The sequence below is a fragment of the Sparus aurata genome, chromosome 4, assembly GCF_900880675.1.
Source record: "Sparus aurata chromosome 4, fSpaAur1.1, whole genome shotgun sequence".
Taxonomy (NCBI): Eukaryota; Metazoa; Chordata; class Actinopteri; order Spariformes; family Sparidae; genus Sparus; species Sparus aurata.
This window is the reverse complement of record NC_044190.1, coordinates 14,132,093-14,151,173: the sequence shown is the minus strand read 5'-3', so window position 1 is coordinate 14,151,173 and position 19,081 is coordinate 14,132,093. Positions and strand designations below refer to the sequence as shown.

The 19,081-nt window shown below is 42.9% G+C and overlaps 1 protein-coding gene across 1 annotated transcript in view; it reads left to right on the top strand.

Moving 5' to 3' along the window:
* Positions 1-19,081, top strand: part of LOC115580389 (mucin-2) — a 53,706-nt gene that overhangs the window by 20,783 nt on the left and 13,842 nt on the right. Inside the window, exons 24-35 of the mRNA XM_030414678.1 lie at positions 1,776-1,923; positions 2,194-2,237; positions 2,320-2,523; positions 2,958-5,012; positions 5,669-5,959; positions 6,396-6,854; positions 7,093-9,054; positions 9,297-10,813; positions 12,134-13,459; positions 13,562-13,703; positions 17,149-17,393; positions 17,949-18,120. Of these exons, the coding sequence (XP_030270538.1) occupies positions 1,776-1,923; positions 2,194-2,237; positions 2,320-2,523; positions 2,958-5,012; positions 5,669-5,959; positions 6,396-6,854; positions 7,093-9,054; positions 9,297-10,813; positions 12,134-13,459; positions 13,562-13,703; positions 17,149-17,393; positions 17,949-18,120 (8,565 nt within the window). The remainder of the gene's footprint in view (positions 1-1,775; positions 1,924-2,193; positions 2,238-2,319; positions 2,524-2,957; positions 5,013-5,668; positions 5,960-6,395; positions 6,855-7,092; positions 9,055-9,296; positions 10,814-12,133; positions 13,460-13,561; positions 13,704-17,148; positions 17,394-17,948; positions 18,121-19,081) is intronic.

Here is a 19,081-nt window from a genome sequence, read left to right as displayed (position 1 = left end):
TGTATGCTATTTCAGCACTAACTTCACTTCTGGGAATATTGCACATGAGAAATCAACTGTGTAGATTGCTGATCATCTTACAGACCCCTCTGATCCCACTTGACACAGACCACTGCAGCAAACGCAGCGGACCACCTCAGCAACATCACTGTGCAATCCTTTAACAACCTCATTCTGGCTCTTTGCTCATTTTATTAGAAGGCTATTGAGCTCATTCATTAGTTGTGTCTGTAATTTGGTTCTCCCATGATTATGAGTAAAATCGTACTTGTTTTATCAAAATCACTAGTTATTTATGCCATCAAGGAATAACAGACGTTGGTTTTCCCGAGATAACAAGATACTTTTTTCAAGACAGCAAGCTTTGTTTATATAATTATATGTTTGACTGATGACCATTGAGGCCCTTAGTACAAAAGTACTTGTTAAGCCCCAGCTGTTTAGGGAGAGGGCATATTTGAGAATCAAACTGACAACACTCTAAACTACTGAGAGTAAAAAAGATTGAACATTTTTTTCCCCTTTATTTTGTACAACACTTCTTTCTTACAGAGTGATGGCAAGATTCTTTTAGGACTACTTTTGTGTTACCTCACTTTATGGTTTGCATTCCCTCACAATACTTTTGTGTGACCTCACAATAGTTTAGCGTTACCTCACAATATGTTTTGCATTATCTTGCAATACTTGTTTCCTTCATTTTCTTTTTATGGCTGGCAGGGTGATACATTTGTCCATCGGGAATTACTGTCATATAATTGTCCCCTCTGAGGCATGTTTGAATTTTCAGATGAGTTTAGAAAAAACATCACACCACATATATACTTACAGTCCTCATGCTGCTGGCAGACTGATAGAGACCTCACAGTAATCCTACTTTCTGACCATAGAAAAAAGATTTTGCGCACGTGTAACACCTTTGCTGCTACAACTCCATCTTAGGGGAAACAATGTCCTCCTTCAAGCTTGCTATGTTTTTGCTCTGTACACCGTTGCCAACCCGTCAGTAAGGAAAGTTGCTATTGGCTGTCCTAAAAGTCGCTAGAAGTCGTTAAATGATGTCATCGCCTAATTTGACTGGCCATGTGCATTTAATTGTAATGCACTGTAGGAGAGACAAATAACGTAATGGGAGGGACAAAAAGGGAGTAAAAAACACTCTTATCATGTTTAGAACTACAAATAAACTTATTAGTGCAGTGATATATTTTAGACAGAAAGATTTTTACATTTACATCAGAATTTACATCGGACTAGCCAGAGAATCTTAACCACAAGGAGTTTTTACATTTCTATCACTCCTTTTCAAAACAAATGCACATGCTAGATCTTTACCACAGGGAAGGTCATCACGTCATGAAGATAGTACCATGGCGGTCATTCCACTTTTATCTACAGGGGCCACAAAAAAAAGAAAATTCTTTAGAGGTGGTTTCAGATGGGGAACTGTTTCTCTGAAATGCTTTGCAGACTATATTTAATGGGGTTGCCATGGTTCAAAGAAGGTCTAAGAGCAGGTTCCACTGATCACAGGTTTAGTGGTTCAAATCCCAACTCCTCCTCTCCACATGTTGAAATGTCCTTGGCTGAATCTGTAGTTGTCTCAAGGGTGTGTGTGTGTGTGTGTGTGTGTGTGAGCGCGTGTGTGTGTGTGTTTGTGTAAATGGGTGGAGGAGAGGCAAGTTGTTAAAGGCTGTATGAATGCAGCATTTTAACATGTGTGCTATAGTTGTAGTTCTACTGAGCCTAATCAGAACATTTTAATGGGTTTGCAGGCTGCTATCCACAGTGTCCCTCAGACCAACCCTACTTTAATGAAGACACAATGAAGTGTGTCCCCAGGAACCAATGTGGCTGCTATGATGACAAAGGTACCCAATACAGCATCGGAGATAAGGTTCCATCAAACAACTGTTATGACTGGTAAGTCTCACATGGAGTTAACTGAGTAGGAAATGATTTGGGTGATTGTATCCTCACATTCACCAATCAGCAGAGAGCATATTGTCCATTCTGTCTACCTAATGTTTGTGATATACATTCTAGCAACACTTGGGACCTCATACATTACTTGATTGTATTTATTGCATTTTTTTTCTGTGTGTGCATTAATGTGTGTGGAACTAAAGCAATTTTCCATGGAAATACTACAGTCAAAACCTGATCACAATATCATTCTCGCGTCTTTCAAAGCTCCTGTACAGTCAGTGGAGTAAGTTGCAGCTACAATGTGACGTGTAAGTACATATATGTATCTTTTTTTATTTTATGTTTTCGTTACTGTGACAAAATGGAAAAAATGACGATGTCTTTCTGCAGCTTGTCATTGTTGCATCAATGGAAAAACCTACAAATATGGGGACACAATTTACAACACAACGGATGGCCTAGGAAACTGCATGACAGCTGAATGTGGAGCTAATGGGACAGTAATCAGGACGGTAAATCCCTGCTTAGTTATCACCACCCCTGGCCCAACAACAACCCCATTTACATTCAGCACAGTTGGAACGACAACTTCAGGTAGGAAAATCTAAACAACTTATTCATAAAGGCCCATTTTTGTTTTGAGTACTGTTAAAAAATGCAAAGTACCGAAAACAATTCATTCATTAATTCATATGAGACTTTTCCACTTGTCATTGTTCACCCAACAGTTGTTGAGACTACGACCTCAGTACCAGGGTTGACTACAATAAGCCCAGAAACAACAGTTGTGACATCTAAACCAACTGTTGGGACCACGACTACTCACGTGCCATCAGCAACAACTAAGGGAACCACAACCAAACCTGTAGAAACAACTAAAGGGGTCACCACAGGTCCTGTTACAACCTCTACCACAGCCATCGTTGAGACTACAACCTCAGCACCGGAGGTCACAACAGCAGGCCCAGAAACAACTGTTGTAACATCTAAACCAACTGTTGTTACCACGACTACTCACGTTCCATCAGCAACAACTAAGGGAACCACAGCCAAACCTGTAGAAACAACTGCTCCAGAAGCAACAACTCTGACTGTTGAAACAACAAAACCAACTAAAGGGGTCACCACAGGTCCTGTTACAACCTCTACCACAGCCATTGTTGAGACTACAACCTCAGCACCAGAGGTCACAACAGCAGGCCCAGAAACAACTGTTGTAACATCTAAACCAAGTGTTGGGACTACGACTACTCACGTGCCATCAGCAACAACTAAGGGAACCACAACCAAACCTGTAGAAACAACTGCTTCAGAAGCAACAACTCTGACTGTTGAAACAACAAAACCAACTAAAGGGGTCACCACAGGTCCTGTTACAACCTCTACCACAGCCATTGTTGAGACTACAACCTCAGCACCGGAGGTCACAACAGCAGGCCCAGAAACAACTGTTGTAACATCTAAACCAACTGTTGTTACCACGACAACTCACGTGCCATCAGCAACAACTAAGGGATCCACAGCCAAACCTGTACAAACAACTGCTCCAGAAGCAACAACTCTTACTGTTGAAACAACAAAACCAACTAAAGGGGTCACCACAGGTCCTGTTACAACCTCTACCACAGCCATTGTTGAGACTACAACCTCAGCACCAGAGGTCACAACAGCAGGCCCAGGAACAACTGTTGTAACATCTAAACCAAGTGTTGGGACTACGACTACTCACGTGCCATCAGCAACAACTAAGGGAACCACAACCAAACCTGTAGAAACAACTGCTTCAGAAGCAACAACTTTGACTGTTGAAACAACAAAACCAACTAAAGGGGTCACCACAGGTCCTGTTACAACCTCTACCACAGCCATTGTTGAGACTACAACCTCAGCACCGGAGGTCACAACAGCAGGCCCAGAAACAACTGTTGTAACATCTAAACCAACTGTTGTTACCACGACTACTCACGTTCCATCAGCAACAACTAAGGGAACCACAGCCAAACCTGTAGAAACAACTGCTCCAGAAGCAACAACTCTGACTGTTGAGACAACAAAACCAACTAAAGGGGTCACCACAGGTCCTGTTACAACCTCTACCACAGCCATTGTTGAGACTACAACCTCAGCACCAGAGGTCACAACAGCAGGCCCAGAAACAACTGTTGTAACATCTAAACCAACTGTTGTTACCACGACTACTCATGTGCCATCAGCAACAAGTAAGGGAACCACAACCAAACCTGTAGAAACAACTGCTTCAGAAGCAACAACTCTGACTGTTGAAACAACAAAACCAACTAAAGGGGTCACCACAGGTCCTGTTACAACCTCTACCACAGCCATTGTTGAGACTACAACCTCAGCACCGGAGGGCACAACAGCAGGCCCAGAAACAACTGTTGTAACATCTAAACCAACTGTTGTTACCACGACAACTCACGTGCCATCAGCAACAACTAAGGGATCCACAGCCAAACCTGTAGAAACAACTGCTCCAGAAGCAACAACTCTGACTGTTGAAACAACAAAACCAACTAAAGGGGTCACCACAGGTCCTGTTACAACCTCTACCACAGCCATTGTTGAGACTACAACCTCAGCACCAGAGGTCACAACAGCAGGCCCAGGAACAACTGTTGTAACATCTAAACCAAGTGTTGGGACTACGACTACTCACGTGCCATCAGCAACAACTAAGGGAACCACAGCCAAACCTGTAGAAACAACTGCTCCAGGAGCAACAACTCTGACTGTTGAAACAACAAAACCAACTAAAGGGGTCACCACAGGTCCTGTTACAACCTCTACCACAGCCATTGTTGAGACTACAACCTCAGCACCGGAGGTCACAACAGCAGGCCCAGAAACAACTGTTGTAACGTCTAAACCAACTGTTGTTACCTCGACTACTCACGTGCCATCAGCAACAACTAAGGGAACCACAGCCAAACCTGTAGAAACAACTGCCTCAGAAGCAACAACTGTGACTGTTGAAACGACAAAACCAACTAAAGGGGTCACCACAGGTCCTGTTACAACCTCTACCACAGCCATTGTTGAGACTACAACCTCAGCACCAGGAGGTCACAACAGCAGGCCCAGAAACAACTGTTGTAACATCTAAACCAACTGTTGTTACCACGACTACTCACGTGCCATCAGCAACAACTAAGGGAACCACAGCCAAACCTGTAGAAACAACTGCTTCAGAAGCAACAACTCTGACTGTTGAAACAACAAAACCAACTAAAGGGGTCACCACAGGTCCTGTTACAACCTCTACCACAGCCATTGTTGAGACTACAACCTCAGCACCAGAGGTCACAACAGCAGGCCCAGAAACAACTGTTGTAACATCTAAACCAAGTGTTGGGACCTACGACTACTCACGTGCCATCAGCAACAACTAAGGGAACCACAACCAAACCTGTAGAAACAACTGCTTCAGAAGCAACAACTCTGACTGTTGAAACAACAAAACCAACTAAAGGGGTCACCACAGGTCCTGTTACAACCTCTACCACAGCCATTGTTGAGACTACAACCTCAGCACCGGAGGTCACAACAGCAGGCCCAGAAACAACTGTTGTAACATCTAAACCAACTGTTGTTACCACGACTACTCACGTGCCATCAGCAACAACTAAGGGAACCACAGCCAAACCTGTAGAAACAACTGCTCCAGAAGCAACAACTCTGACTGTTGAAACAACAAAACCAACTAAAGGGGTCACCACAGGTCCTGTTACAACCTCTACCACAGCCATTGTTGAGACTACAACCTCAGCACCAGAGGTCACAACAGCAGGCCCAGAAACAACTGTTGTAACATCTAAACCAAGTGTTGGGACTACGACTACTCACGTGCCATCAGCAACAACTAAGGGAACCACAACCAAACCTGTAGAAACAACTGCTTCAGAAGCAACAACTCTGACTGTTGAAACAACAAAACCAACTAAAGGGGTCACCACAGGTCCTGTTACAACCTCTACCACAGCCATCGTTGAGACTACAACCTCAGCACCGGAGGTCACAACAGCAGGCCCAGAAACAACTGTTGTAACATCTAAACCAACTGTTGTTACCACGACTACTCACGTTCCATCAGCAACAACTAAGGGAACCACAGCCAAACCTGTAGAAACAACTGCTCCAGAAGCAACAACTCTGACTGTTGAAACAACAAAACCAACTAAAGGGGTCACCACAGGTCCTGTTACAACCTCTACCACAGCCATTGTTGAGACTACAACCTCAGCACCAGGAGGTCACAACAGCAGGCCCAGAAACAACTGTTGTAACATCTAAACCAAGTGTCGGGACTACGACTACTCACGTGCCATCAGCAACAACTAAGGGAACCACAACCAAACCTGTAGAAACAACTGCTCCAGAAGCAACAACTCTGACTGTTGAAACAACAAAACCAACTAAAGGGGTCACCACAGGTCCTGTTACAACCTCTACCACAGCCATTGTTGAGACTACAACCTCAGCACCGGAGGTCACAACAGCAGGCCCAGAAACAACTGTTGTAACATCTAAACCAACTGTTGTTACCTCGACTACTCACGTGCCATCAGCAACAACTAAGGGAACCACAGCCAAACCTGTAGAAACAACTGCTCCAGAAGCAACAACTCTGACTGTTGAAACAACAAAACCAACTAAAGGGGTCACCACAGGTCCTGTTACAACCTCTACCACAGCCATTGTTGAGACTACAACCTCAGCACCAGAGGTCACAACAGCAGGCCCAGAAACAACTGTTGTAACATCTAAACCAAGTGTTGGGACTACGACTACTCACGTGCCATCAGCAACAACTAAGGGAACCACAACCAAACCTGTAGAAACAACTGCTTCAGAAGCAACAACTCTGACTGTTGAAACAACAAAACCAACTAAAGGGGTCACCACAGGTCCTGTTACAACCTCTACCACAACCATTGTTGAGACTACAACCTCACCACCAGGAGGTCACAACAGCAGGCCCAGAAACAACTGTTGTAACATCTAAACCAACTGTTGTTACCACGACTACTCACGTGCCATCAGCAACAACTAAGGGAACCACAGCCAAACCTGTAGAAACAACTGCTTCAGAAGCAACAACTCTGACTGTTGAAACAACAAAACCAACTAAAGGGGTCACCACAGGTCCTGTTACAACCTCTACCACAGCCATTGTTGAGACTACAACCTCAGCACCGGAGGTCACAACAGCAGGCCCAGAAACAACTGTTGTAACATCTAAACCAACTGTTGTTACCACGACTACTCACGTGCCATCAGCAACAACTAAGGGAACCACAGCCAAACCTGTAGAAACAACTGCTCCAGAAGCAACAACTCTGACTGTTGAAACAACAAAACCAACTAAAGGGGTCACCACAGGTCCTGTTACAACCTCTACCACAGCCATTGTTGAGACTACAACCTCAGCACCAGAGGTCACAACAGCAGGCCCAGAAACAACTGTTGTAACATCTAAACCAAGTGTTGGGACTACGACTACTCACGTGCCATCAGCAACAACTAAGGGAACCACAACCAAACCTGTAGAAACAACTGCTTCAGAAGCAACAACTCTGACTGTTGAAACAACAAAACCAACTAAAGGGGTCACCACAGGTCCTGTTACAACCTCTACCACAGCCATTGTTGAGACTACAACCTCAGCACCGGAGGTCACAACAGCAGGCCCAGAAACAACTGTTGTAACATCTAAACCAACTGTTGTTACCACGACTACTCACGTTCCATCAGCAACAACTAAGGGAACCACAGCCAAACCTGTAGAAACAACTGCTCCAGAAGCAACAACTCTGACTGTTGAAACAACAAAACCAACTAAAGGGGTCACCACAGGTCCTGTTACAACCTCTACCACAGCCATTGTTGAGACTACAACCTCAGCACCAGAGGTCACAACAGCAGGCCCAGAAACAACTGTTGTAACATCTAAACCAAGTGTTGGGACTACGACTACTCACGTGCCATCAGCAACAACTAAGGGAACCACAACCAAACCTGTAGAAACAACTGCTTCAGAAGCAACAACTCTGACTGTTGAAACAACAAAACCAACTAAAGGGGTCACCACAGGTCCTGTTACAACCTCTACCACAGCCATTGTTGAGACTACAACCTCAGCACCGGAGGTCACAACAGCAGGCCCAGAAACAACTGTTGTAACATCTAAACCAACTGTTGTTACCACGACTACTCACGTGCCATCAGCAACAACTAAGGGAACCACAGCCAAACCTGTAGAAACAACTGCTTCAGAAGCAACAACTCTGACTGTTGAAACAACAAAACCAACTAAAGGGGTCACCACAGGTCCTGTTACAACCTCTACCACAGCCATTGTTGAGACTACAACCTCAGCACCAGAGGTCACAACAGCAGGCCCAGAAACAACTGTTGTAACATCTAAACCAAGTGTTGGGACTACGACTACTCACGTGCCATCAGCAACAACTAAGGGAACCACAACCAAACCTGTAGAAACAACTGCTCCAGAAGCAACAACTCTGACTGTTGAAACAACAAAACCAACTAAAGGGGTCACCACAGGTCCTGTTACAACCTCTACCACAGCCATTGTTGAGACTACAACCTCAGCACCGGAGGTCACAACAGCAGGCCCAGAAACAACTGTTGTAACATCTAAACCAACTGTTGGTACTACGACTACTCACGTGCCATCAGCAACAACTAAGGGAACCACAGCCAAACCTGTAGAAACAACTGCTCCAGAAGCAACAACTCTGACTGTTGAAACAACAAAACCAACTAAAGGGGTCACCACAGGTCCTGTTACAACCTCTACCACAGCCATTGTTGAGACTACAACCTCAGCACCAGAGGTCACAACAGCAGGCCCAGAAACAACTGTTGTAACATCTAAACCAAGTGTTGGGACTACGACTACTCACGTGCCATCAGCAACAACTAAGGGAACCACAACCAAACCTGTAGAAACAACTGCTTCAGAAGCAACAACTCTGACTGTTGAAACAACAAAACCAACTAAAGGGGTCACCACAGGTCCTGTTACAACCTCTACCACAGCCATTGTTGAGACTACAACCTCAGCACCAGGAGGTCACAACAGCAGGCCCAGAAACAACTGTTGTAACATCTAAACCAAGTGTTGGTACCTACGACTACTCACGTGCCATCAGCAACAACTAAGGGAACCACAGCCAAACCTGTAGAAACAACTGCTTCAGAAGCAACAACTCTGACTGTTGAAACAACAAAACCAACTAAAGGGGTCACCACAGGTCCTGTTACAACCTCTACCACAGCCATTGTTGAGACTACAACCTCAGCACCGGAGGTCACAACAGCAGGCCCAGAAACAACTGTTGTAACATCTAAACCAACTGTTGTTACCACGACTACTCACGTGCCATCAGCAACAACTAAGGGAACCACAGCCAAACCTGTAGAAACAACTGCTCCAGAAGCAACAACTCTGACTGTTGAAACAACAAAACCAACTAAAGGGGTCACCACAGGTCCTGTTACAACCTCTACCACAGCCATTGTTGAGACTACAACCTCAGCACCAGAGGTCACAACAGCAGGCCCAGAAACAACTGTTGTAACATCTAAACCAAGTGTTGGGACTACGACTACTCACGTGCCATCAGCAACAACTAAGGGAACCACAACCAAACCTGTAGAAACAACTGCTTCAGAAGCAACAACTCTGACTGTTGAAACAACAAAACCAACTAAAGGGGTCACCACAGGTCCTGTTACAACCTCTACCACAGCCATTGTTGAGACTACAACCTCAGCACCGGAGGTCACAACAGCAGGCCCAGAAACAACTGTTGTAACATCTAAACCAACTGTTGTTACCACGACTACTCACGTGCCATCAGCAACAACTAAGGGAACCACAGCCAAACCTGTAGAAACAACTGCTCCAGAAGCAACAACTCTGACTGTTGAAACAACAAAACCAACTAAAGGGGTCACCACAGGTCCTGTTACAACCTCTACCACAGCCATTGTTGAGACTACAACCTCAGCACCAGAGGTCACAACAGCAGGCCCAGAAACAACTGTTGTAACATCTAAACCAAGTGTTGGGACTACGACTACTCACGTGCCATCAGCAACAACTAAGGGAACCACAACCAAACCTGTAGAAACAACTGCTTCAGAAGCAACAACTCTGACTGTTGAAACAACAAAACCAACTAAAGGGGTCACCACAGGTCCTGTTACAACCTCTACCACAGCCATTGTTGAGACTACAACCTCAGCACCGGAGGTCACAACAGCAGGCCCAGAAACAACTGTTGTAACATCTAAACCAACTGTTGTTACCACGACTACTCACGTTCCATCAGCAACAACTAAGGGAACCACAGCCAAACCTGTAGAAACAACTGCTCCAGAAGCAACAACTCTGACTGTTGAAACAACAAAACCAACTAAAGGGGTCACCACAGGTCCTGTTACAACCTCTACCACAGCCATTGTTGAGACTACAACCTCAGCACCAGAGGTCACAACAGCAGGCCCAGAAACAACTGTTGTAACATCTAAACCAAGTGTTGGGACTACGACTACTCACGTGCCATCAGCAACAACTAAGGGAACCACAACCAAACCTGTAGAAACAACTGCTTCAGAAGCAACAACTCTGACTGTTGAAACAACAAAACCAACTAAAGGGGTCACCACAGGTCCTGTTACAACCTCTACCACAGCCATCGTTGAGACTACAACCTCAGCACCGGAGGTCACAACAGCAGGCCCAGAAACAACTGTTGTAACATCTAAACCAACTGTTGTTACCACGACTACTCACGTGCCATCAGCAACAACTAAGGGAACCACAGCCAAACCTGTAGAAACAACTGCTCCAGAAGGCAACAACTCTGACTGTGTGAAACAACAAAACCAACTAAAGGGGTCACCACAGGTCCTGTTACAACCTCTAACCACAGCCATTGTTGAGACTACAAACCTCAGCACCACCAGGTTCACAACAGCAGGCCCAGAAACAACTGTTGTAGTAACAGGAGAGACCCAAAACTACAACTGCAATACAAAACCTCTTTCGAAACAACTAACTCTGTTGACTTCAACTGTTACAGAAGCAAACTCTACATTGAAACAACAGAGCACCACAAATGTGTACACATCTGTCAAAACAACTATCTCAGAAACATCTGTTGGGACCACGACTACTCATGTGCCACCAACAACAACGAAGGGAACCACAACCAAACCTGTAGAAACAACTGCTTCAGAAGCAACAACTCTGACTGTTGAAACAACAAAACCAACTAAAGGGGTCACCACAGGTCCTGTTACAACCTCTACCACAGCCATTGTTGAGACTACAACCTCAGCACCGGAGGTCACAACAGCAGGCCCAGAAACAACTGTTGTAACATCTAAACCAACTGTTGTTACCACGACTACTCACGTTCCATCAGCAACAACTAAGGGAACCACAGCCAAACCTGTAGAAACAACTGCTCCAGAAGCAACAACTCTGACTGTTGAAACAACAAAACCAACTAAAGGGGTCACCACAGGTCCTGTTACAACCTCTACCACAGCCATTGTTGAGACTACAACCTCAGCACCAGAGGTCACAACAGCAGGCCCAGAAACAACTGTTGTAACATCTAAACCAAGTGTTGGGACTACGACTACTCACGTGCCATCAGCAACAACTAAGGGAACCACAACCAAACCTGTAGGAAACAACTGCTTCAGAAGCAACAACTCTGACTGTTGAAACAACAAAACCAACTAAAGGGGTCACCACAGGTCCTGTTACAACCTCTACCACAGCCATTGTTGAGACTACAACCTCAGCACCGGAGGTCACAACAGCAGGCCCAGAAACAACTGTTGTAACATCTAAACCAACTGTTGTTACCACGACTACTCACGTGCCATCAGCAACAACTAAGGGAACCACAGCCAAACCTGTAGAAACAACTGCTCCAGAAGGGAACAACTCTGACTGTTGAAACAACAAAACCAACTAAAGGGGTCACCACAGGTCCTGTTACAACCTCTACCACAGCCATTGTTGAGACTACAACCTCAGCACCAGAGGTCACAACAGCAGGCCTCAGAAACAACTGTTGTAACATCTAAACCAAGTGTTGGGACTACGACTACTCACGTGCCATCAGCAACAACTAAGGGAACCACAACCAAACCTGTAGAAACAACTGCTTCAGAAGCAACAACTCTGACTGTTGAAACAACAAAACCAACTAAAGGGGTCACCACAGGTCCTGTTACAACCTCTACCACAGCCATTGTTGAGACGACAACCTCAGCACCGGAGGTCACAACAGCAGGCCCAGAAACAACTGTTGTAACATCTAAACCAACTGTTGTTACCACGACTACTCACGTGCCATCAGCAACAACTAAGGGAACCACAGCCAAACCTGTAGAAACAACTGCTCCAGAAGCAACAACTCTGACTGTTGAAACAACAAAACCAACTAAAGGGGTCACCACAAGTCCTGTTACAACCTCTACCACAGCCATTGTTGAGACTACAACCTCAGCACCAGAGGTCACAACAGCAGGCCCAGAAACAACTGTTGTAACATCTAAACCAAGTGTTGGGACTACGACTACTCACGTGCCATCAGCAACAACTAAGGGAACCACAACCAAACCTGTAGAAACAACTGCTTCAGAAGCAACAACTCTGACTGTTGAAACAACAAAACCAACTAAAGGGGTCACCACAGGTCCTGTTACAACCTCTACCACAGCCATTGTTGAGACTACAACCTCAGCACCAGAGGTCACAACAGCAGGCCCAGAAACAACTGTTGTAACATCTAAACCAACTGTTGTTACCACGACAACTCACGTGCCATCAGCAACAACTAAGGGAACCACAGCCAAACCTGTAGAAACAACTGCTCCAGAAGCAACAACTCTGACTGTTGAAACAACAAAACCAACTAAAGGGGTCACCACAGGTCCTGTTACAACCTCTACCACAGCCATTGTTGAGACTACAACCTCAGCACCAGAGGTTACAACAGCAAGCCCAGAAACAACAACTGGTGTAGTAACAGGAGAGAGCCAAACTACAACTGCAATTACAAAACCTTCTCTTTCGAAAACAACATCTACTGTGGCTTCAACTGTTACAACAGAATCTACAGCTGAAGCTACAACTTCCATTGGACCAATAACACAGACACTTCCAGGCACCACAAATGTGTACACATCTGTCAAAACAACTATCTCAGAAACATCTGTTGGGACCACGACTACTCATCTGCCACCAACAACAACTACGGGAACCACAGCCAAACATGTAGAAACAACTGCTTCAGAAGCAACAACTGTGAGAAATGAGACTACTCAACCTCCTACAGGAGTCACCACTGGCCCAGTTACAGTCTCTACCACAATTGAGACTACGATATCAGTGCCAGGCGGTACAACAACAAGCCCCGAAACTACTAGCAGTGTAGTCACAGGAACACAACAAACTGTAAGTATAAAACCTTTTGATTTCAACACAACTACTGTTGCTTCAACCATTTTTACTGGATCTACAGCTAAAGCTACAACTTCCTTTCAACCCATAACACAGACACGTTTAGGCACCACAAATGTTCACACAACTGGTGCAACCCCTCCTGGACCAAGCACAAGCACAGTTGTTTCAACATCAGTTTTCACCACCAATACAACATCATGTGTCTGCTTTGCCAATGGAACGTCATTTCTTCCTGGTGGGTGATTTTATAATTACTATTTTCACAGTCATCATTTTTCTTTTAGTTTTTTGTATTATTCTGTTATTAGTAGTGTTATAAGTCTCTTTTTTAATAATCAAAAACAGTATACATAATACATCCCCATGTCTCCTACATGCCGACTCTGTTTTTGTGTTTAAGATTTTGGCCCAGTTTTGGCAGTCTGCCTTTTATACATTAATATAGTATAATTAACATATCCTACATAAACATGAGACATTTTCAAATAACACACTTGCACTAAGTGATCATTCACACGAGAACTTTAGGTGGAACACTTTACGACACAAAACTGTAATTAGTAACCAAGAAAACACTGAGAAAAAAAATTGGGAACAAACCGATAAGTTGTCAAAAGGTAGCTCTAAACTAACTATCCTAAATTGAGGACTACATAGTAGATATTGATGAATTACTAGAGAACAGACTAAGAGATATAGATCTATATTAAAGCAACAAAGTGTAACTTCCTGGAGCAAGATAGCTAATTTTTCAGTCTTATTCTCATGGCATAAAATACGAACTCTTTGGGTTGGTAGCTCGGGTCCGATTCCAGTTGGAACTTATCTTTTTCGGGAAAGTTACTTTTTGTTGTTTCTGGTAGCTCACCTGAAAGAGTGTATGAACCATAGACAAAGGGCTAAATTCGTACCTCAGCAGCCAATTTCAACTCTAGCCTCGACCCTTGTGTGCCAGCCCTTATTTTGTCACCCTACACTTTCATGTCTGTCACTATCCAAATACAGGCAAAAACAAAACATTTAAAATGTTGAATGAAACACTTTAACTGACAATAGACAACTTTTTAGCTTGAACTTATCGTGACGTCAATGTTGATAGCACAGTCTATAAGCTATAGTGCAATGGCACCATCTGCAGGTAGATCAGTTCCCTCTAGACATCGCTTTATCATGCAGATAGGTTTGCCATGAACACGAGATCACAAGCACAAAATACTTTGAGAAAATGAAGGTTGACTGGTGGTCCATTTCTATCATTTCACATCAACGTTATAAATTGGATTAATGAAAAAACTCACATTTCTATGTTGTCATTAGTTTCTACTCTGAGGAAAATGGAAAGATATCCAGTTTGCTTTGCAACAGAGGAGGAAACAATAATACCAAGTGATGGGTAAAAAAAAAATTGATTCACATAAGAATCTGATTTCTGTCTCCATCAAATCAGACTTGATTTTTGTAAATTAATACCGTAATGGAATGCAATAGAATGAAAAAAAGTCATCTTTAACCTAGAAATAGAGATAGCCGTTTCCTCACTGACTTCCCACTATATAGTTGACTATAAAGTGACTTCGCTATTTTGTAGTGCTGTCTGAATGTATAGTGAGGTTTTTATACCCTACAAAGGTGTTTTTTTTTAATGTGACTGATGAGCTCACGATAAATATCATATGACAGAAATCTTATGTGATTACTTTCCTTTACTTTGAGATTTCTTCAATACCAAACATTTGACAAGAGAAAAGATGGCTCAGTTAATTTATTAAATCACAAGAGACAGGAGAAGTTCCTGAACACACTGATGTATATCTTACTTTTTTTCAAAGAGAGGGAATGATAGTGAGTTAGAAAACTGGCACTGTCTGATTTCCTCCAGATATTTAGAATAAATATCATCATGCAAACTTGGTGGTGTTTAAGTCTGTTTGTTCCTATAATTATGACTGTGACCAGCACAACATTTTATACTAATTTGGTATATAAATTATGTGTGTGGAATAAACTGTAACTGTAATCAAGATTTAGAGAAATGTTCTGGAATAAATTCCCACTCATCTCTACTGTAGCAGTGATGTCATCCACTTTTGAGTGCTGAACCTCTCTCAATACACACCCATCATAAAATCTGAAATGGACTGAAAATTTCATCAATTTCAAAATGCAATTGCTTATAAACATTTCAAGATATCAAAATGACCATTTCAAATTGTTTGGCATTTATTTGCAAAATTCGCAGAAAAAGTTTGGTGAATCACAATCAAAAGTCATTCCACACTCGTCCTGATGATTTTGAACATTTTGATAAATTTTTTTGTGTCTGTTGTGGAAAAGCTGTAGGAGTAGTTATATGCCAACATTTATACTTAAGAATCCATAATAAGTATGCAGAATAATATATAGTTTGTGATGTACTTTGTACACTTAACAAGGTAGTGGTTGCACACAGCGGCGCACACACTCATAGTTTTTGCTGTCCACATACAGACATGACAGTTAAAAACTTTCAAATTAATACATTATTAAGTGCTGCTGTTAACTTGCAGATCATTTGTATTAATATAATGAAGAACACCAGTGAATGGTTTAGCACACAGTATACTGGAGCAAGACTGAAAACAGTGCCCCCTTTTCTATTCTATCAAACCAAGAAGCGATTTTGAATGCAGAATCACGTCTAGTCGAAAGTCGATGCTGAAATAAATAGGACATCCAAGAATTGGTATTTAACTGAATCGTGACACTGTCTAAGATTAACGCCTTTAATAATTCTACTTTGAAATGCTTGTTATTATTAGGTAATGTGTTGAAAAGCTGATGCTGCTTAAAATTTCAGTTGGTAAATCTGGCAGCTCTCCCTGACCCCATTCACATTGCCTTCTCAAGACGAGATAAAGGTGCAATGAAATTTACCATAAAAGTTACAGAGGTGTAATGGGGTACAGTTTTGTTCTACCTCTGTTCCACAGGCTGAGGTAGTAACAGAATCAACCTCTGTGTGTTAAGTTATGCAGGCAGCACAGGACAGGATGGCAGTCACAGTCTGACATTCTCACTGGATATAGCTCAAAATAAAATGGGAAATGTCCCATACTTCTACCCACAAAGCAAATTTCCAAGACCAAACAACAGTAATGTGGTAGCACGTGTTTTTGGCAACTTAAATTGAATTTATCCGTGGAAAGGTTTTTGTAATACTTTTCTGTCTTACCGACTCTTCATGACACTTCCACCCAAAAAACAGCGTGTGTCGGGCAGCTCCTGCAATTGACTGCCAGTGACTATGTAACAGGATTTTGAGCAAAAAACATATCTCTCTTTCCATGATGCATGGTGGGTGAGGATCTCAGTCACAACAGAATATAACATTATTATCATTACAACAACTAGGCCATAAAATAACTTGTTGAGAAAAAGTTTTTTGCACACAAACATTTCATCTCACTTCACTTAATATCGTAAACTCTACAGCTGACTCACAAACAGATTGGCTTAATTTTCACACCTTACCAAACATGGTCCAACCATATAGTAGATTTGATCTGGTCTTGTCTGATTTGGGGCTATTTCTTTTCTGAAAAAAATCAATACAGCAGCTTATTAAATACATAGGTATGTATATGATTAACTATCTTTCAGTTTTGTTTGCTAAACCTTTATCTTCACTCTGATTTTTACAGGGGAAATGGTGTACAATGTCAATGACGGCCATGGGTGGTGTTATTCTGGATATTGCAATGCGTCTTGTAAAGTTGATTCCCGTCCCTATCCATGTCCCACAACGCCAACACCAAGCACAACCAGTGCCCCACTTTCAAGCTCAGTTCCTCTTGTCACAACTGTTGCCACATCTGCTCCTACATCTGGTCCCACTTCTCCATCTACAACTACCTTGGACTGCAATAATGTGGATCCACCAAGAAAGGTAATTTGTAAAATGTATTTTTTTCCCCTGATTGTGAAATTTCTGTTGGGACTCAATTGGTCCAGTGTTGGTGTTTGGGTGGAGTACAACTCTGCACCTGTGAAATTGTATTTTTCATGAGTGTTCCAAGTAACTTTATTTGACAGTCAACACCAGGATTATATTTAAGTCATAATATGAAGATTAAGGATATATTGTGCAGTAATTGTGCTATAAAATGTCTAAATTCCAAATGTTTCCAATAATGTTTTAACCAAGAGAAATCTACAAGTCTACTCAAGTTTATGTTGGATTTTATTAGGTCGCAGCCTCTAATTCCAGGTTAAGGGAAGATAACAAATGAGACCAAACATAATTAATTAATTGATTGAACATGTGAAGCAAAGCAAGTTTGACTCTCTGAGCAGCTGAGCAGCGGTTTTTCCCCATATAAAACCCTGCAGAGCTCTTCGGTTTTGTTTTGATGGGGGTCCCTCTAGCAGCAGAAATTATATAGTGAACATTTAATAGACCTGCGATTCCGGTATGACTTATTGCTTCTCAATCCCCATCCAGAATGGAGAGTCCTGGAAGGTGAGCAATTGCACAATGGCCACATGTACCAATGGCAAGATCATGAAGACACCTAAGCCATGTCCCACAGTTTCCCAACCCATCTGTGCCAATGGAAACAATGCTGTCAAGATCTATGATAATGATGGATGCTGCTTCCGATATGAATGTGAATGTAAGTTGGAAATAGAGCCTTTAAACACAGTTTATCATATTCACTTTCATGTGCAACTTGGGATCTTGTCCGTGTGCTGTAATGTGCTGGTTTTTCAGTTTGTACTCAGCACAGGATTTACTATCAGCACAGGATTTACTAGGTAGCTGCCCTTTACACAGTTTAATCCTAGAGTGATTCTAGGACAGCCCTCGAGACATAAAGGAGAGCTTATAGGTGATCTCATGAAATGGGGTATAAATATCACACTGTTTTTTTAGACTTCTATAGGGCCCTAAAAATTCCGCAATCAAGGAATCGTGGACGGAATCGCGGAATTGGCCGATTAAAACGGAATCTATTGTTTAACGCAGAATATCGCGGAATTTGACATCTTTTCACTGAAATGCTGTATTCGTGTGGAAGAGGTAAGTTTTTCTGAGGAAAACTGCACAGAGGGAAGCAAATCTGGGTGACACAACAAGTCCCTACCCCCCACCCCCTGTCAAAACAATGTAAGCATGGAAAGGCGGCTGCCCACGGCTCCGTCTTCGTCAGCGAAAAAACTGAGAGACTTGACATTAAACCCTCAGTACAGAGCCGAGCAGATGCTGAACAACATTTATGAGTCAGGTGAACTGTTGTTTTACAAAGAAGCAGACCTGAGAAATCATAATTAAAGTTGTAATGCGAGAGAGTTAGCCACCTGTCTGATTCATATTATCGGCATATCACCAGAGTGACTGTTAACTGCTGCTAATAGTAGCTGCTGTTAGTTAGTTAGCCCCGTTAGCCATAGCCCTCTTGGCTGACTCTGCCTGGGCTGGGAGCTTAGAGGACAGGGGAAGGGTTGCTGTTTTCACTGCTAGCTGGTTAGTATGTTATTGACATAACGTCGCGAGTATACTTTCTCATTTTGTTGGTCACCTTTGCTTATTTTTTGAATATTTACAACTTAAATCTTCAGAACAATTTTGGTATG